At 43.4% G+C, this 20919-nt stretch overlaps 1 protein-coding gene and 1 long non-coding RNA gene across 4 annotated transcripts; both read left to right on the plus strand.

The window, feature by feature from the left end:
• The first annotated feature begins 302 nt into the window (after positions 1-302).
• LOC116216185 lies at positions 303-9066 on the plus strand. Of its 3 annotated transcripts, XR_004159017.1 has the most exons (4): positions 303-2173; positions 4484-4543; positions 4676-4813; positions 5406-9066. It is a non-coding gene; the product is annotated as an uncharacterized LOC116216185 (long non-coding RNA). The 3 variants fall into 3 exon arrangements; XR_004159016.1 differs by having other exon boundaries at positions 4484-4813; XR_004159018.1 differs by lacking the exon at positions 4676-4813.
• A 6322-nt stretch (positions 9067-15388) lies between these two features.
• Positions 15389-17124, plus strand: LOC104910013. The gene is made up of 5 exons (XM_031552262.1): positions 15389-15461; positions 15668-15768; positions 15875-15914; positions 16008-16167; positions 16274-17124. Exons 1-5 carry the CDS (start codon positions 15389-15391, stop codon positions 16650-16652), a joined length of 753 nt encoding a protein of 250 aa, XP_031408122.1. The 3' UTR covers positions 16653-17124.
• The last annotated feature ends 3795 nt before the right edge of the window (positions 17125-20919 follow it).

The following is a 20919-nucleotide window of genomic DNA, read 5'->3' on the forward strand; positions in this document are numbered from 1 at the left end:
AGGTTGGTTCTTAAGAATAAATTCTCTGCAAGTGCGTTGAGGCATTGGCACAGGCTGCCTAGGGGGTGGGGGAGTCACTGCCCCTGAAGGTGTTCAAGAAATGTGGAAATGTGGCAGTGAGGGACATGGTTAGTGGGCAATATTAGTGGTAGCTGGACAGTTGGGTTAAATGATCTTAGTGCTCTTTTCCAGCCTTAATGATTCCATTGCCCAGAGGGGCTGTGGATCCCCCCTGTCTGGAAGCATTCCAGGCCAGGCTGGATGGGGCTGTGAGCAATCTGGTCTAGAGGGAGGTGTCCCTGCCTATAGCAGAGGGTTGGAAGTACATGATCTTAAATATCCCTTCCAACACAAACCATTTTATGAATCTATGATCATACTAGAGAAAAGAAATGAACAAAAGGTGGATTTTTGTGTGTCAGTAATGAAAACCCATTGCTACTGTGCTGGAATGAAGTGATTCTGCAGAAGGAGTAGGTTTGTGTCTTGTTTAATGGAAGAAGGGCAATTGAAGCTCACTGTAAAAGTGGATGATGTGTTGATAAAGCAACTGATTGGCTTCGTGACAAAAAGAAGAAAATGCGGTTCCTGCCTTGCTCTGGTGTCATGATCCAAACTTTGCAGCGGGTTGGTGCGTTAGAGCAACAGTAAAACTCTTTGTCTGGCGTGGTTGAGTCATGCAATTATCTCAATAACAGTAAGTACCTAGCAACAGCCTCAATAAACACCCATTTATTTGATTAATCAGCCATTTTGAAACAGGTTTGGTAAACATTACCCTTTCACTTCTGGATTACTTCATTAAGAAAGCTGCCCACTGAGGCTTCTCCCCACATGATGAATAACCATCAATGTCCTGCACAGCTTGGGCAGGTGGGCTGAGCTTCCTCAGACAGTTCCACAGTACAGAGAGCAGGTCAGGGAAGCATTTTTTGTGGGGTTTCTAGCTATGAGTTCACGATAAAACTGTTGATGGTTATGTGCACTCTCAGTAAGTGCACAAGAATCTGGTGCCTATGAGAGCAAGACAGGAAGAAAGAAGCAGCAGCGTCTCAGTTTCCATGAATGTAAACATTTGCACGTGATATTTAAGGATAGCTCACAGTGGCTGGTATGTACTTTAAGTACTGAAATGTGCTCAGAGAGCTCACAGACTGCGAGAAGTGTTTGCCATGAATTGGAATCTGGGAACAAATGGAAAGTTTTGTTATCGTGAAAGATATCAAGATTATTTCCAAAGTAACCCTTGATGCAACCCTGTGAAAGGGAGGCTGTGAAGTTTAGTTAAAAAGCACATATATGCATATGCATAGAAAGAAATATGCATGTAAAAACATTCCTATATATATGCATATACAGACTGGAGGTGCCCTCTTCATGAGAATGCTGAGAATGAAGCTGTTGCCCATTCTTTCCCAAGCTCTCCTGCATAGTAGTGAGAGAACTGAACCGAAGGAACAGGGAAACTTCATTTCACAGGAAAATGTCTCCGTTGAACTGAACCTCTGTCCTCTTGCCCCAGGTAAATGCTCCAACCAGCTACATGGTTGAATGGCCTTTGCTCAGCCCTTCCAGCTGACACTGTTCTGTTCTGCATGAAATAATTAAACATAGATCTCTACTTGTTTCAGTCATGATAAAAAACTACAGACCTGCTTTTGTGTCCAGGTGTTTGGTGTTTCTTTTTTTTCATCCCGCTGTCATAAAGCCACTTAAATATGCATTATTTATCATCAATGTAGAGAGATTATCTCCAGTATTAAAGTACTGTATAGCAGCAGAGTTCACTCCCTTCCCTGTTGATTCTCAATATACAAAGAAATAAACTCCTTTTATGACTGTGTTCACAGCCCAGAGATTGTGCCTGTCATTGAAGCAATACAGTCTGCTTTCAGATAAGATCTAGACCTAGCCTTGCTCAGCAGAGAGGAAAGGCAGATGTAGACCTCTCTCCTGCAAAAACATCATCGCCCGCCTGCTGCGGGGTGAGGCTCTCAGGTGCCTCCAGATCTTCCCGCTTATCTCAGCCCGTCATCACATCTCCTTGTGTTTCCCATGCGTCACCTTTGTGCAGCGTCAACAGAGAGCCATGCAGCGCGCTTCCGTAAAGGCACACAGAGAATAACGTAAAGGAAAAACCACACATCAAAACAGAAGTGCACACTTTGGCCGTGTAAGTGTTAATTCATGATGTATTTTTTAAAATCTCGCCTGGGATCATCTCAGGATTTTATTTTTTTTTCAGAACTTGCGAGCTGTGTAACATAGAGGTGTTTTGGAGTCTCCGTCCTTAAGGATTTTCTAAAAGCTGATGTGAAAGTGGGTAACTGGGGCAAGTTTTGTGGGGCACGTTAATCTTTTATTAGACCAACTGATAAGGGTGGAAAAACGCCTTGGGCAACCTCACCTAAATTTGAAGCTGATTCCGCTTTGAGGTTGTGCTTGATAGCTCCAGAGCACCCTTCCAAATTATATGTATTTTTTTAATAATTTGATTAAAATCAGATTGCAAAACTGACACCTAAAACGCCACAGATGACAATGTGCATGCTGCAGTATACAACATGTGCTGTGTTCTACCACAAAGAGCAGTGCTATGTAGGTTGGTTAGTTGTGGCTGGGGCCTGTGCCTGCTGGGGCCTGTGGGTCCCAGAGAGCCCCACCTGGGGCTCTGTGTTTGGCACTGAACACACCATCTTAGGACATATCTTAGCAGGCATGGTAAGGATGGACTGATGGTTGGATCTGATGATTTTAGAAGTCTTTTCCAACCTTAATGATTCTGTGATTTTATGAGTGGGCGCAGTGGTGATGGGTTTGATGGTAGGACAGGGTGATATTGAAAGTTGTTTCCAACCTTAATGATTCTATGATTCTAAAAGGAAGAAAGCAAAAAGCCTTTTGGAATCTGTGGTGTGGTTATTACAGCTGTTTTCACAGCATACCACGACCTGAATAAACACACATAGTACCACAGCACACGCAGGAAAACAAACACTCACAGGTACATTCTGGTTGGGACAAAGAACAAAAAGCAAAAGTGAGGCTGTGCAATGCAGGAATCTACTTGTTGCTACTGTTCCCCCCTGCAGAGGATGTTTGTAAAGGGATAGGCGTAGAAACCTACAAAAGTAAAAAGAGGGGGATGGGTGTGTGATTGCTTTTCCTAAAAGAAGTTAGATATAAAATATAAAACTTAAAAGATGAGGAAATCAATATAAATCAAAAGAAGCAAGACTTTTTTTAACGAACACTGAAACACTCCTTCTTTTTGACTACATAAGTCATTAAAGACTGCGGTTCAACACATGGAGTGGCCTATGCAAGTCAGGGCAGATGCCAAGTGCAGTGCAGCTTTGAGAAGTAATGCTTGGGAGCTGCACTTCCATCACGTGATTTTCCAGTTGGAAAAAAAAAAGTCACATATCACACTGAAGTAAAAGCTCTGCATTGGTTTCTTTCCTTGTAGATTATGACAGAATCCAGATGAAGTTGAACTCGAAATGAAATTCTCCCAGGTAGTCTCAAAGCATCAAAATTGGAGGGTGAAAAGTTCCTAAATTGCAGGAACTAGCCAGAACTTGTTAGGTTCATGACTGATAGCCACAAAGTTCAGCTGATCTTCCATGGAACAAATAAAGTAAATTTCCCTTCTGGGGGTTATATTTACCTGACCTTCCAGATTGCATTATCACCCACTGTAATGTATTTGACTTCCATTCATGAGTCACTCTCAGACTTTACTGATTTTCAGCTAAACAAATAACAAATACACCAAATTTCTAGCCATAAATAAAGAAGGAACTTTGAACAGAACGCTTTTATCAATGAAACATGTTACACATGACTGTATTGATGTCAGTCATATTTCCACTGAAGCTGAAAGGATTAAAAGCAGGCCAATATTTGAAGATCATTTTAATAAGGCTTGAACATCACTTGAACCCAACAAATGGTATCAATTGTAGCATCTTTACTAATTGCCATGATACAACTTCCTTCATAAAATGTGTATGATAGTATATTAAAGCATTTTAAAGATGAGAAGAGTGTATAGAGTATATGTGAAAGTAATATCTATCTGCTTATTAAAATGTTTCTTTTGATATTTAAAGTTAGAAGTTAAACAGCTGCGTAATGCTTACTTACTTTACAGAATTAGTATTATTACAAATGATTAACATTTTATTAAAGTGAAGCTATGAAAATGCAAACCACATTAAACTGAGAATTATGCTGAGGCACATTTATATATTATAAAGATAGTATATGGACTTTGAAATGGTGAAATCCCATTATAAGTGTCCTGTCCCATGAGGGAGGTTTTTTAAAAAGATGTGATCTTGGCATGTGAGTTTTCCTGAGAGAAGTCAAAGCTATCAAATAATAGATGTGCTGAGGATTTGGAGCCTAATATTCAGTATGATGAGAGTTGTGGAAATCCTAAGTTGTGTGACGGAGGTGCTCATTTTATGTCTTTGAGGTTCCTTCCAGGAGCTCAGATGGGTCCTTTGCATGCAGTTCCAGCCTTCTGCAGGTCCAGGTAAATTAGATACTGGTCATTTCTTCTGGACTGCTAGGAGCCTAATTGTATACTGCTGATGTTTGACCTTTCATGTCAGGACTTGATTGCAACTCAGAAATAGATGTTATTTCTTTCTAACGGTATTTCTAGGTGGTCTTTCTAATGGTATTTCTGCTGTCAATCTATTGACACACCTAGAAGCAATACAGAGCAAGGTGGAGGCCTCCTGTTGTGAAAATGAGATGGGAGCCTGGAAGTCCTACAGTATCCTCCATCATCTGTTACATGGTATATAAAATAATACAGCATATGCACTGATGTAATGCCATGAGCTATGTACCTAGCACTCTTTACTCTCAGAGGCCATTAAAACAATAATCTCTGTGTAAACCTGTGCTAAGAGAAAATTATGAGCAAGTTCCTTAGTAGCTCATCCTGGTGTCGCAGACAAACAGTAGGCTGGCAGTGGATGCAGTGTTCCTCACATAGCTCATTACTTCCTGTTTTGGCACCAGATGCCATTTCTAAGAGGTGTTTGGTGCATCAGATGAAAAGAGGAACAGGACTTGCCCTCTGTTCTGCCTTTGAGCACAGATGTGAGGAGCCCTTGGGGAGCCGGGACACTGCTCCAGGCCATGACAACATCTGGGCTGACCTGCCATAACACCTCAGTGCCCATAAAGTTTGCATGTAATCACTGTCAGACACTGCCATACCCTCAGTAAAACTCTCCAGTGACTTTAACAGGAGCAGACTAAGAGCTGGAGGTGAGCGGTTTGCAAAATCTCACTTTGTTCCACTCATGGATTGATTCCAAAAGCCTTTTAAGGAAGCTGCTGGGCTGACTGAGGCTCAGGTACTTACCTATCTTCTTTGGCAGGTTTTGCAGTTTCCTGGGAACAAAATGTTTCCAAGGCTGGATGGTTGTTGGCAGCCACTCCCACCAACTGGAAGGATCTGGGCAAATGGCCTGGCAGCGACAACAGGGACTGCTTCAAGTGTCTGCTGTGAAGGGCCAAAAATATGTGAAAAAGAGAGTAAAGGACTTTCTTTCCTTTTCACTACCACAGTAAAATCACCTGGGTTTATGCCTCATCCCTCAGGCTTTTTGTCACACCTTTTCTGATGCTCTCAGCCTTCCCACCTGCTAAATGCCTATCTGATGGCACACGACAGACTGACAGCACATCTTTTTGTAGTTGCTCACACTGGGGAAAAAAGTCTCCACTTGCTGAAAGATGCTTTAATTGAATGTTGTGAAAGCAATCTTCTGAACAACTGTGCTGGAAAGATGGGGCTTGCATTTGTTGCAGAAGACAGAAAGGCAGATGAGTAGGCCCAGAATATAGGCCATGTCAACTCAACGGAAATAATTCACACTTCATATTTTTTAAGTGCCTGATTTCACATTTTCAAATGACTTATATTTTTGAATCACTTAACAGATTGCCTCCAGTTTTGGATTATCTCTTTAGTCTCTATTAATAAATAAACCAGGCCAGGGACCGTGTGCTGGTCCTGAGGCACAGAGGGCAGCACAGCTCCCATCCATATGGCTGATCTTGCTGCCCCTTTGTGAAAAGCACAGGGAACAGTCTCCAGCCCGTGGTGTTCTCTGGGCAGGGATAATGTTTAGATACTTGTAATATATGTTCTCAGGACGACAGATGGAAAAAAGTTGAGATTTTTCATTTATTTACATGAAGAGTTAGCTTGTTAATTTTCCACTTGTGCACTTGAGGGGGTGGCAATGTATACTCAGAGTACAAGGTCTAGGAAAACCCAACCAAGTATAAATAATCCTGAAATTTAACACCTGCACAGCCACTGATGCTTTCAGCCCACAGAATTGTTTTATGTATTTTAATTCTTCATGTGTGATTTTGTTAGCATCTTCCAATGGTCAAGGACCAGGACAGCTTCTCCCACAGGACAAGATAATCCTGATGAAACATTAGGAAGAAATAAAGCCCAGAGAGACCATTATTTTGCTGTTGATTCTTCACTAAACACCATAATGAGTCAGACAACTTCCGCCTTGATATGAATAGGGGTGTAGGCAGGAGCAATTGGTTAGGTTTTGCCAAGCAGGCTCACATGGCTAAAGTTCATGGGCAGGTTCCTGGGGTACCTGGCTCTCAGGAAGCACTTAGAAAAGCAGGAATGATACACTATTCTGCTCAGAATCTTTTCCACTAGATTTATCCATCAGTAGCCTGGAAAGCAATTAACAAGTTCCATTACTCCCAAAGCAGGTAACAAACACTTAGAGTGTTGAGCACATCTCAACACTTAATTCTCACCTATAACCACTCTTAGGGCTTTACAAAGGCTAACAGCTTGGAAATGCACTATCTATCATAGAATGGCTTGAAATCAAACTCCACAGACAGGGCTGCCAACCACTAGATCACATTATCTGCTACTGCTTTGCATAATTCACCCCCAAAAAGCCTTACTGAACATACACAATTATACTTAATGGATTACACACTGGTGGCAGAAGTGGGTCTTATAGAAGTTCAATAGGCAAGAAGAATGAAGAGTGAGATTACAATTCATGTAATTGACAGTATATGGCATTGACTTCTGAGTGTCTAATACAGGGCTTTCCATGTGCCACAAAAATAGTTGTTCTCTCTCACCTGGCTACACTAGCTTGAAGTGCAGAAAATCAGGATTTCGGCTCCAAAATTCAAGTTTAAATATTTTATGTATTAGCTAGAATAGGAGCTATCACATCTGCCAAATAAACTGAGGGAGAAGCTGCCCCTCATCTCCCCATGTGGGCTTGCCAAGAGTCCCAGTATGAGCATCCCCTGTGTTCCTAACCATGTGAGTGGTCAGAAAGCAGCCAGAGGCTTCGGGCTGAGCTCTGCAGGCTGCTGCAGTCTGCCACAAGCAGCCATGCACTCTGCTCAGTGTGAGCAGAGGCCCCGTCTCCATTGGGTTGTCCCTGCAAACAGTGCAGAAGCACAGCCCCTTGCCTGCAATGTGGCAGAGCTGTGAGACAGAGCAGTACTGGCTGGAGTTGCTTGAATCTCATCACTCTGCTCTTTTTATCTCACCCTCACAAATCATTCCTGTCTTTAGAAGTATTCTGAGAGTTGACAGTGAATTTTATTGGTCTTTTCCAATGTACAAAGATCTATCCCTATTCAGTCATCTAACAGGGGCTATACTAAGACTGCAGCCTTCCATCAGTATAGGCACGAATGGGACCTGCTTTCTTTTCCTATTGCTATGAAATCTATGGGAAAAAGAGATCTTTGCAACTGCTACCCACAAATGTTTCTTAGCTGGCCATACAAATAGAAGGTTTTGTGTGGTTATGCTACCTGACTCATCAACACAAAGTGACCATGTCAGTCAGTATATATTCCCTAGGGTGGAAGTATTTCTTAATCATGTTCATTTAATCCACTTCACCATATTTCTAATCTCTGTCAGCATAGGAGGACATCCTGAAGTGCTCCTGTGCATAACAAGTACATACAGTGTTCATGTGACATTGTAGCCAGGAGCGCACAGAAGAGCTGTTAAACCATACTAGAATCATGGAAATGCTTGCAGTTGTCCTGCAAATCAGTGCGGCTGAAATTTGTGTCAACCCCTCCCTCCCCCAACCTATTTTGCATAGAATCCAACTTGTTCCTCTCCATTTCCCAGAAGAAGCAATGAAGGAAGCCATACATGTGATTCCATCAGTCAAGCCTGTTCCCAAAGACAGAGGATAGAACTAAGGCACAGGTTTTAGTGATTAAGACATATGGAACTGATATTACATTTCTCCATAATTCTTGCTCCTTAAGGACTTCGGACAACCTTTTGGCCTTCCCCCCTTGCATAAGCAGAACCATGCAAGAAAAACAAGAACATGAGAACCTGCATAGCACAGACTGCCTCAGTCTGAACTCTCTGGACTTCAAAAACCTCACTCTGCACAACAACCACAGGACAGACAGACGGGAAATGGTGCTGGGCACAGTGGCTGATGGTGTGAGGTTGCTCTCCTGCCCCCTCAGCAGTTTTTTTTCCAGCCTTCCTCTGATTCATCAGAAAAAAAAGTCACAAAACGGTTGAGGTTGGAAGGAACCACTTGGGATCATCTAGGCTACATTCATAAGATTCTCTTTCAGTCTTCTCTTCTCCAGGCTGAACAAGCACAACTCTCTCAGCCTCTCTTTGCATTACAGATGCTCCAGGCCTTTAATCATCTTCATAGCCCTTTGCTGAGCTCACTCGAAGAGCTCCATGTTATTCCTGTACTGGACAGGCCAGAACTGGGCATAGTACTCCAGATGTGGTCTCACAAGGGAAGAATACAGGGAGAGGATCACCTCCCTCAGCTTGTTGGCCACACTTCTCCTAACATACCCCTAGACACCATTGGCCTTTTTGGCCACAAGAACACACTACTGGCTCACAGCCAACCTGTTACAACTAGATGTTGGTCGTAGGAAGCAGCAAAACTGCTACTGACAAGTTCTTTGCAATACCAAAGTATCACAGAATCATAGAATGGCCTGGGTTGAAAAAGACCACAATGATCAACTAGTTCCAATCCCCTGCTATGTGCAGGGTCACCAACCAGCAGACCAGGCTGCCCAGAGCCACATCCAGCCTAGTCTTGAATGCCTCCAGGAATGGGGCATCCACAACCTCCTTGGGCAACCTGTTCCAGTGTGTCACCACCCTCTGTGTGAAAAAATTCCTCCTAATACCTAACCTAAACCTCCTCTGTTTCAGTTTAGGACCTCTTGTCCTATCACTATCCACTCCTGTAAACAGCCATTCCCCCTTCTCTTTATATGCTTCCTTCAACTATTGGAAGGCCACAATGAGGTCTCCCTGGAACCTTCTCTTTTCTAAGCTAAACAATCCAAGTTCCCTCAACCTTTCCTCATATGAGAGGTGCTCAGCCCTCCGATCATTTTAGTGGCCCTCCTCTGGACCCTCTCCAAAAGCTCCATGTCCTTCCTGCACTGGGGGCCCCAGGCCTGGATGCAGTACTCCAGATGGTACTACTAGAAATATCAATAATCATATATATAAAAAAAAAAGTTAACACACTCAACTAGCTCTAAAGGTCTCTAGCTATAACACACACCTTCTCCAAGGAAATGTTCTCCTCCCAGAAGCTAGCCCTTAAATGAGCCCAGGGAGGGGTGGAGTCACAAGGGAAGCGCAGGTGTTTGCACCTCTGCTTCCTGGGCTGGCCACCCCTTCACCAGGTGCTCAATCATCAGTTCAGGTCATGACATAACAGTTCCCCTACACCAGGATGCCCAAGTCGTTCTCTGCGGAACTCCTCTACAGAATCCATTGTATTTTCCATGGAAATAAATAGGAGGCATTACTTTCAGAGCAACCTACTTATTTCATACGTGGCCCAAGACAAATCCTCTTCACTCAGTGCTGCCCAGGAAAGCCAAAAAGTTCGACACCTGTGGTGCAGAGTAAAGTAGTGTTTTTTTTCCTGAACAGAAAAAGATCTCAGATACACACATAATGACGTTTTTGGAAAACAGTATTACATCTTATGAGATCTAGAATGAATTGGTCCTATGTACTGCCTGATAGAGATATCTGTCTAAACCATGTTAATGAACACCTTTACAGATTTCAGACTCCATTAAAATTGTTTAATGCCATAAAGACTACTATTAGTTAGGTGATCTGTAAAAACTACTAGTTAAATGAGCTCTAAAGCTCTTTCAAGATGCTCAATGATTAGGCTGCTGGATTGAATGCATATTTAAATTAAATTGCATTTTAAGTTCTGGCCCATTTAAATTTTAAACATTCAAAGGGCTGTTTTTTACTGTGCAGAGAAACCAGTAGCTGCACCTTAGGACCAATTCACTGCACTTTGAACAGACGGATGAGGCTGTGCTGGGAGGGGAGGTTCTACTGTCATTATTCTCTGCTGGAAACCAATTAACAAATATGCTTTGAGATTCAGTAGGAGCCACCAGTTTATTGAGCGGTCAGGGGCTTAAAATTGTCTTTAAATCTTTAAATCTGCATTGAGTTGCTGTGTATTTTCCTTTTGTTCGTTTTGTTTGTGAGCATTTCCAGACCTTAGGGTGTCAGACATGACTAATTCATTTGACCAGGTGCCATAAGCAAACTGCCTGTTCTATTCAAACCTACTTCAGATTAAATTTGTAGTAATGCATACTTCCACACTTGTTAGAGAAGATAATATCCAGTGCAACCATTTAAGCAATTTGCAAGGCAAGGGACAGGACTGCAGCAATCTGTTCTGTGAATTCCTCTTTCTGAGGAATTTCTGAATGGCCTGAAAGTCAACTCATACATGCTTGAAGTTCCTCCAAGAGAAAACAGGGCCGTGCACTTCTAGACATTTAAAGCACCAGCAAAATGCAGTATCCAATGTACAAAGGATAATCTCACTGATTTATGATACTTCTCATGAAGTCACACAGCTCTTCTGTTTCCTCTTTCTCTCTGGGAGCTTGCCACCAGCTGTGACAGTTGTGTGGTGATTGAACATCAAGGATCAGTCTCTCAGCCCTCACTCAAGCATGGCTGGGCCCCACCCTCAGAATGTTAAACCCAAGGCTTCAAATATCAGGCTGAAGGGTTAATCACTGATCCAACTTTGTTAATAAAGGGGGCAGCAGGCAGCTGGTTAATATTTCACCATCCATTGGACTTGCTGTTCAAAACAGCTGCTAAGTACATGAAAGCAACCCTGTTCTAGGGGAGTAAGATGGCCCAAGGCAAAACAACAGGGAGAACGTCTTCCTCCAAACTCAACTACTTTGTGCAGTAAGTTAAGAAGAGGATGATATGTGCAGAGGTGGTAAATATTCCTAGTTGTGTTGCTTTGTTTAATTAAAAGCACTTAGGTGACAAGATGTCTAATTATTTTTTTATTAATCAGGACACATTATCTGTTTCCTGCTAAGCATTTCTAATCAAACTATATGATTATTTTGTTTAGCCAGATTCTGTGAGATGAATAAAACCCTCTCAACTTGTGAACTCAGCAGAAGTTATTTGGTTCTTTTAATCTGGTCAGTCTATCCAACAGTTATTGTAACAGTGATAAGAGGAGTTTTCTCATGTGAACAAAGAATACATTAAGATATCTCTTAAATGCAAGGCACTTTATAGCTGTTCTGTATTTACTAGTGGGATACAGTTCTGGCGCACTGTTACCAGAGCTAAAGCAGTAGTCAGGCTTGCCAAGCCAAAAGGAAATACCATTAATGAATAGAAATGACTTAACTCATTGTAATAATCATAAAATCATAGAATGGCTTGGGTTGAAGGGGACCTCAAGGATCATCAAGTTCTGGCCCCTCCACCCCAGGTGGGGTTGCCAACCACTAGATTAAATACTAGGTCATATTGCCCAGGACCCCATCCAACCTGGCCCTGAACACCTCCAGGGCGGTGTGAACCATTAGGTTCATAAGAGCCCACCTTTCAAGTTTATCAAGGTCCCTCTGAATGGCAACTCTTCCTTCTGCTATATCAACCTCCCTGCTCAGCTTGGTGTCATTAGCAAACTTGCAGAAGGTGCTCTCAATCTCATCATCTATGTCACTGATAAGATGTTAAAAGTACCAGTCCCAAGACAGGCTCCTGGGGGACAGAGCTTATTACTAGCCTCCACCTGGACATAGAGCCACTGACCACAATCCTCTGACTGTGAACTTCCAACCAATTCCTTATCCACTGAGTAGTTCACCCTTCAAATCCATATCTTCCCAATTTAGAGATAAGGATGTGGTGGGGGATCATGTCAGAAGGCCTTGCAGAAGTCCACATAGATGACATCAGTTGCCTTCCCTTTGTCCACTGATGCTGTCACTCCATCACAGAAGGCCACCATATTGGTCAGGCATGAACTTGCCTTGGTAAAGCTATGCTGGCTGTCTCAGATCACCGTTCATCCCTCATGTGCCTTAATATGTTTTTGAGGAGGATTTGTTTTGTGATCTTCTGTGAGATCTGTCTGTGATCTCAGTCACAGAGGTGAGGCTCACTGGCCTGTAGTTCTCCAGCTCTTCCTTCCTCCCTTTCCTGTAAGTGGGAGTAATTTTTCCAGTCCTCAGGGATTTCGCCTGACAGCCATGACTTCAAATAGGATGGAGAGCAGCTCAGCAATCACATCAGCCAGCTTCCTTAGGACCCTGGGATACATGTCATCCAGCCCCATGGACTCGTACACATTCAATCTCATGAGCTGATTTCAAATTTGCTCCACCCTCACAGTGGTGGAGGAGTTTGCTCCCCCAGTTCTCACCCAGAAGTTCAGGTTCAGAGATGTGAGAATCCTGGCTGCCAGAGAAGACTGAGACAAAGAACTCATTGAGTACCTCAGCCTTCTCCATATCTGTTGCAGCCAGTTCTCCTTTCTCATTTAGGAGAGGAGATACACTATTTGGCCTATCTCTTTTGACAAATGTACCTGTACCTTCGTGTTGTTTTTAACATCCTTCACCAAGTTCAGCTTCATCTGCGCCTTGGCTTTCCTAATCCCATCTCTCCCTGTATTCTTTCGAGATGACATGTCCTTGCTTCCACTGCCTGTACCTGCCCTTCTTTTCCCCCAGTTTTTGACCAGCAGGCCCTTGCCAGGCCATGCTAGATCAGATTGCCCTTCTCCTGCCTGCTTTCTTTTTCTGAGGGATGGAGAACTCTTGCACTCTCATAAAAGCATCCTTAAAGAGTAACCAGCTTTGTTCCACACCTTAATCTCTAAGGACTTCTTCCCAGGAGATCTCGTCCAACAGTTCCTTAACCTGAAGTTTGCTCTCCTGAAGTTCAGGTTTCTGACTCCACTCTTCGCCAGGCTCACATTCCTTGAGATCACAAACTCAAGCAGGGCACTGTTGCTGCAGCCCAGCCTGCCTCCAATCTTTATATCGTTAATGATCTCCTCCACATTGGTGAGCACCAGGTCCAGCAGCACTTCACCTCTGGTCAGTCAGTTCAATATTTGAACCAGAAAATTATCATCAATGGACTCAGAGTAAGACTCTTAGAGTAAGACTGCTTAACACAACTTTGGGAATGTCAGCTATAAAGTTTTAGAACTTAGTATCTTCATGAAACACCCACAGGAGTCTTTGGAAGGCTATGCTCCTTGCTCTCTTCAGATGTGTGTAGAGCAGGAGAATTCCTCTGGGTACCAGGGGTAGAGCTCTTCATTTGAAAGCGTTGGCAAAGTTCCAGACTTTTCAGACAGCTTTGGGCAAACAGCCAGTCTGTTTTGAAATGACTTCTGCACAACTTTAACTCCTCTGATCTTTCTAAGTCGCTCAAAACATTGGTCTCTACGTTAGACATCTTTTTTAAATTTCTCTTAATATAGCAATATCCCCTCCAGCTTGAAGTTTTTCAAGACTGGACAAAGTGCTTTGGCTCAGAATTTCACTTCTGGATGCAAACTGAACAGTGCCATGGCAAAGGGCACCTTGACATCTGAAATGCATCTGCAGAGCAGAATACTGGAGTACGGCACTCATAGACATGCACGTTTACATGTACGCATGCGTATTTCTTATTTTGAAATGACATTTCTCCCATTTTCACCCTCTCCAACAAATTTTCAAGGACGTTCTCCAAGCAATCCCCTGTCAAGGACTTGGCCAACTAGTTGGCTATTCAAAACAATGCCTTGCTGCCAAGATTTCCAGATGTTTGCATGGTGTGCTCAATCTTTTAACAGCCCAAGTGTTTTGTACCAAGGGCTGAACATTTATCCTCAAAAAATATGGTCAAAATGATCTACAAAGAATAGGACAAGAGATGGAAGTAGTAAGAGGAACTAGAAAGAAATGGATTTACAAAATGAAAATAGTAGATTTGAGAACAAAAAAGATGTTTTATGTAACAAGAACATTTTAATCTTTTTGTTTAAATATATGTCTGATCTTTCTTGCTACCAGAGGAAGATTTACAAATTCCTTCAGAAAATTGGATCAAATATGGTATGATTCTGAAGAATAATTGTACAATAAATTGCACTCTTTTGCTTAACAGATATGTTCAGTGTATATTCAGTGCTAGGAAAATTTTTTGGTTATTGAAAACATTGTCTTATCAAACCATTACAGCAAATGCAGAATGAAACCAATTCTATTCCATTTTTGTACACTATCAGCTCAGTTAGGTGCTCATGCAAAGTCCAAGTACCACTGTATAGATACATCAGTTTAATAATTGCACTACCTCTGAGCATCCAGCTAAGCAAAGAGCTGGAACAGCTGAAGAACAGAGATAAGCAGTGCTAAAGTGAAGTTCAGATCAAGAGTTCTTCTTCCTAAATTAGTCAGTAGCTTGATGAGGTTAACCGAAGGAGAGTTTTAGAAGAGGAAAATGACAAAATCAAGCTTAACATGCTAGCAAATTTTTCTAGCCAGGCAGTTTCCAGTGTACACCGGTGCATGGGGTTGTTTCTCCCCATGTAAAAGGACTTTCCACTTCCCCTGTTGAACTTCTAAAAGTTCCTGCTTCTCCACATCTCTAGCCTGTCCTCGCTGGCAGCACAATCCCACAGTGTCTTAGCCACTCCTCCCAGTTTATATCATCAGCAGAACTTGCTGAGAGTGCAGCAAGTACTGTTTATTTAAGCAGAGACATCTCATCATTTTTGCTTTTCAAGTTAAAACATTGTCAATGACTTTATGGTGTCCTTTCAACATTACAGAATTGGATTCTTGGATCTGTAATGCCACAGATTTTTTTCTTCAGTACATTTGTTCTGAACAAGAGGTATGTCTGTGTCCAGCTGCTTGTCCTCAAGCTCTGCGTGGCTCTCTGTATATGTGACAGCCATGGCTGATTTCTGGGGAATTATCTTCTTCCCCAGTCTGAAGGATGCTATCCCATCCTCTGGATCATGCTGATCGTATCATTATTTGTATTCATTATGGCCTTGTGGAAGTGGAAGGTAGGAGTCAGGGCTGGTGCTGAGCCAGGCGCTGCAACACACGGAGGGGGGTCGGTGGGGTCAGGGCCATCCGCAGGGCTGGGCTGGGGGCCCTGCCTGGGAGGAGAGGCCGTGTCCCAGCGGGGTCTGGCCAGGCTCGGCCGGGAGTCCCGGGGCAGGCACGGGCCTGGGCCTGGCTGTGCCCTGGGTTGGAGGATGCCGCTGAGGCTGCTGGGGATGCTCCCCTCTTGCTTGCTGCTTTCTGTGCCCATACAGAAAGAGAGACAGAGGAAGTGCCAACACAGAAGTAATCAGGAAAATTCTAGAGGTAAGCAGCCCTGGGCAGGTGCTCTGCAAAGACACCCCTAGACCCCACGTGCCCACCACCCCATCACGTGCTCCCCATCCACTCACTCTGTCTCCTTTGCCAACAGTTTGGAACTTCCACACGTCTTCACAGCACACAAGGATGCAGTAAGTAAAATTGTCCCCTCTTGGAGCAGCTCGGCAGCTCTCCAGTCATCTCCCACCAAATGGAATCCCACTAACCTTCAGCCCCGGGTGCAGGAAGAGAAGAGACTGTGAGAGAAGAACCCCCCACGAGGACAGGGACAAGAGGCAGCAGGTCCAAAAAATGCTCCTGCGGATCATCAGCCAGAGGGGCTCCTTTGGCTGAGGACATCAACCCCTGTAATTGCAGGAGGGAGCCCACCAGGACACACAGTCAGTGAGTAGCAGATCCCTGTCACACCCTTCCAGGGAGAAGGTGCTCTCCCAAGAAATGTATCTCTGGAAGCGATCTCACAGGTGTTCATCTTCTTTTTCTTGTGCAGGAGCAGCAGCTGCAGCTCTCTGCTCACTACTCAGCCATCCTTGCTTGGAAGCTCTGTTGCCATCTTCAACGGAGAGGACACAGTGGCTGTCCTGATCCCTGAAGGCAGGGACCTGGGCCTGGCCCATCATGTTTTGCTGCCAACCTCTGTTGTGCACCATCATGGCAGCACTGAGCAGCCCTGCCTCGCCAACCATCACACCCATCACTCACAGCAACTACACAGTGGTGTGCTGTCAGTGCTGTGTAGGCTGGAAACAGGTGACATCGCAGTGCAGTGCAAACTAAGGTGGTGGCAAAAAATTATGTGCATTTTGATACATTGGCTGAACACTGTCCTGCAAAGACCGAAAAACATGCAGTTGTGCTTTCTGTTTTGATAAAGGAATTTTTAGAACAGGTTTCAAGAGTGTCAGAAAAATCAATTTTTTTTTGGTATATTTGCAACTCCATTTTCAGTCAGTATAAATACATTACCTGCGATTTTTCAAATGGAATATTTAGAGTTGCAATCAGATATTCAGTGCAAAGAAAAATGTGACCTTGTCTCTTTACCAGATTTTTATAAGCCCTCTTTTACCAGATAAAGATATCTCACATTTCACAATCATTATTCATGTCATCATTTTTTTGGCAGTACGCACATTTGTGAGCAACTGTTTTCAAGGATGAAGTACAAGAAGAGTAAGATTTCATCAAAAATCTCTGATAAGCACCATGAGACCTCACTGAGAATTGCACCCACTGCCATCAAATCAGACTGATGTGTTAGTTTCACTGAAACAAGGTCACATATCCCACTAGCTATATGGTTTTGTTGCTCTTTTTAAAAATGCCTTAATAAAAAATATTTTAAATTTTTTTCACCATGTTTTCACCACTGACTTGGATACAGGATCTGAAGGTGTACTGTGCAAGTTTGTAGACGACACTAAATTGGGAGGAGCTGTTGATGTCCTCAAGGGCAGAGAGATCTTGACAACAGACCCTTGGAGCCTCCAGCCCCTGCTCTTTCTGACCTCTTTCCTCTTCTCCTTACATGGGTCCAGGGGGGCACAGACCCAGCAAACAGCAGATCCCAGCCCAATTTTTTTCTCTGTTCTCAGGGATAGGGTGAGGACATGGCCTCAGAAAGTAGCCATGAAAGCTGGCTGAGGATTCCCACATTCAGTCCCCATTTACAGGGACTTCAATTCCAGAAACACCAGCAAACTGCTCAATCTTGTTACCAAGGTCAGTTATCCCTGGCGTAGTCAACAAGCAGCTTGAGTCTTAAGGAGTCTTGCTTGTTTGTATGAAAGAGGCTTTGTTGGTTGCTGACTTGCAGTGGGCCATGTGATATGGGCCTGGAGCTAACCAGTAAATTCAGAAGCCAAGCTAATGTATGACGAGAGAATTTTCTCTTGAGAAGGTAAGGGTGGGGCAGAGGACATGGTAATTACACGCTCTTCATGAGCCCTGCTTTTCTTCCTTTGCCCAAAGCAACTTTGGAGAAAGCATTCCTATTTGTGTATCTCGCATCAGCTCTGCCCTCCCCCCACACAAGAAAAATTCCTATTAAGAAGATCTGTTTTTCTTTGAAGGAAATTCAGCAGCAGTGTGGGGATAACATAATCCATGATTGGTTAATAAAAATCTGGGATCCTCTACTGGAAGCCCTGGAGCATGGACTGTAGTACTCGTAGTAGTCAGGAACAAGTGCTTGATGCACAGAATGGCCACGCCAAGTCACAAGGTCCTGTGGGGGGATGCAATCCTCTTTCTCATTCCACTCTGAGCTCTTCAGCTTTACTAGCTCTGGGAAGGTCTGGAGAGCAAGGACAACAGTAATGGGTGATAATTTTCTATTGAGTAAAAAATAAGAGAACTTGCTTCAGGCTTCAGATGCCATCTTGGTTATGAGAAAGGGTGAACTTGCTCCTGACAGGCCTAAATTTGTTATAACCACAGAACCCTAAGTCATCATTTGTCACCACCTGCTTTGCCTCAGGTAGCAATGGTAGTGTGACTAACCAAGCACTTCAACTGTGAGTGCCCACCCCAGACCTCCTGGCGTAGAAACGTTGGCTGAGTCAACTCCACCTGTAGGACCTCAGCAGACCGCAGTGTGTGGAAGTGAAGAAGGTAGAGCTCCAGAGGAAAAGCTATGATGCATCAGGATAGCAGAGTAAACAGCTCTGATGTATGTTGCACAACGCTGAGGAAAAATGATACAGAAACTCACCTCGTTTGGTAATAAGCGGCTGACTGAAAGGCTCTCCATGTTTGGATGTGATTTTCCCATAGACATGTTTTTACAGCTGTGGTTAATGTGTGACTAATCCTCACTATGGAGTAACCACACAACCACTCCTTAGAGCACACAGCGCTGTGCTTCATCAGTAGGGGTTTTGCTTGAAAGGAGAAATGGTGACATCTGAAAAGACTATTTAAAGCCAACAATGCTTTTGAACAGAGCTCTAATCATTTGCACCAGGCTCCAGAAACTCTCAGCTAGGTTTAGGTATGTAGCGAAGCAACAACAAAACAACAACAAACATGTAATAAATAAATATAAACACCTCTCAAGAGCAATAAACAGCTCAAAGGCTTCTGGTGTTGGGCAGCTGCTATCAAACATTAACAGCAATATTTCAGCAGGAAGAGCAGACTTAGTCAATATTTCCAAGAGCATATTCAAATTCTCTTTCCTTCCAGTATCATATTAACAGCAGTAGCAATAGAGCCACACTTTCAGCCCCCCAAAAATGCATGTACCATAGCTACAAACCCACCATACTTCTCCTGTGCCACGCTGAGAGCAATAAGCCTCCAATGAGACCTTGACACATTCCTCTGGGTCATGGCGATTTAAGTCCCAACTGCTATTTTAAGTTATTCCTATAATGAACTTCAGTCCTGGCTGCACTGAATGGGGAAGGACTGGTTCCTCCACCAGCAGGGCTGTGTGCAGCATGCTCAGTCCTGCTTGCTTCGCGTGACATCCCTTGAAGGACTGGCCAAACCCTGCTCTCCATTCAGAAGCTGCATTTCTCAGCTGCATTCTTCCCCAGTCTTTGTCCCCCATCCTTGAGCTCCAAGCTCTGCATACAGGAAGGATCTGGCTGGCTCCTGCAAGTCCCCTCCAGAGGAAAGGCAGATGGGACTGGCTTTGATGGTGGATTTCTTGAGGTTTGGTGGTGCATACTATTTAGAAATAGTTTATGCTTACCACAGCTTGAAGACCCTAGGACTGATGGCACATCTTAAGCACAGAGCTGTCCCTCACTCGGGTTTTTGGGGTCAGAAATGCTTCGATGCTCAGCCCAGCAGGAGTTCGTATTACACCATTTACAAATAATGCAATTCTAAAAGCATTGCATGTTTTCTGTTTTAAGATCAGCAGTTGCAGTTCCTGATTTCATTTCTAGTTTACACGTGTACAAATACACGAGCATATGTGCATACATACATGTGTGCTTGCACACAAAGCAGAGTGCATTATTCCTGATTTCAATGCTTTCCTTTGTTTCTTTTCAGCATGAATTAATCCTTCAGCATATACAGAAGGTCAGCAAAAGGCTTACTAGTACTTTGTACAATGACACCCATCGTGATGGGTTGGTCGCTTCCAACCCAAGCCATTCTGTGATATCCATAATGCTGAAAATTCCCAATATTTGCTGGAAATGTCTTTGCTAGTACATCCTGCTTGTCTCTTTCTTCCTTTTTTATGCACGTCACCCAGATAATTATTCTAAAACCAGCTAATTGACACAGCCCTTTCTTTCCCTCTCTTATTCCCAGCCCAGTGCAGAATTTCCTCTTGCTAGCACTCCAGTGCCCAACCTTGTCCCACTGAAGTTGATCCTATTTGTTACTGATCAGAACATTCAAGTACTCTTAGTACCCGATGCTATCGAAGCTCCCAGATTCCCAGCAGTGAGCATAATCCCATGTACTTCTTTCCTTTCCAGCTTAATAAAAACATTTCAAGAAAAGCCTCCAAAAATGAGGTTTCCTCTTTGCTACCTCCTCCATAGTCCACTCCTCACACTTTCCAATTCTGCCATTAATCCCCAGCTTCAGCATTCTGACTATTCATTTTCTACTTGACACTGATAATTGCTTTCCTGAAGTCTAATTTCATTGGATTGCCTGCAACTGGGAAAAAAAAAAGCTATCAATTAGCAAGAGATCTGATTAGCCTGGTATCATCTACTTTTGGTGAATCTGTTTTATATTTTATCCCATGTGTCAGCACCCTATCTTTTAATTTTTCTGTTCTCTTGCATGATCCTGCATACAATCAAGGCCAGACCTTTGATTTCCTTAGCAGACACTGCACTTCATATTCTGCAGTAAAATTGCTGTCCTCTGCTTTGACAAGCTTATGAAAAATGCTGTCCATCTGGCTTCCAGTTTCATGAGCTGAACACCACCCCAGACAGCCAAGCAACTATTTAGGTTACAGCACCTTTCTCTCATCTCTTGCCACTACCTCAAGTGGAGCAACTTTCACACTGCACTTTTATTCCACTTCTTGTTTTCAGCATTGTACTTTACATCTTAGTCATGATGGGGTCTCAGATAAGGCATTTATACAGAGCACAGATCACACCTGAAATAGTTTTTCTTCTCAGTACATCCACAGAGTGGCCTTTTTTT

Source organism: Meleagris gallopavo, chromosome 2 (assembly GCF_000146605.3).
Source record: "Meleagris gallopavo isolate NT-WF06-2002-E0010 breed Aviagen turkey brand Nicholas breeding stock chromosome 2, Turkey_5.1, whole genome shotgun sequence".
Lineage (NCBI taxonomy): Eukaryota > Metazoa > Chordata > Aves > Galliformes > Phasianidae > Meleagris > Meleagris gallopavo.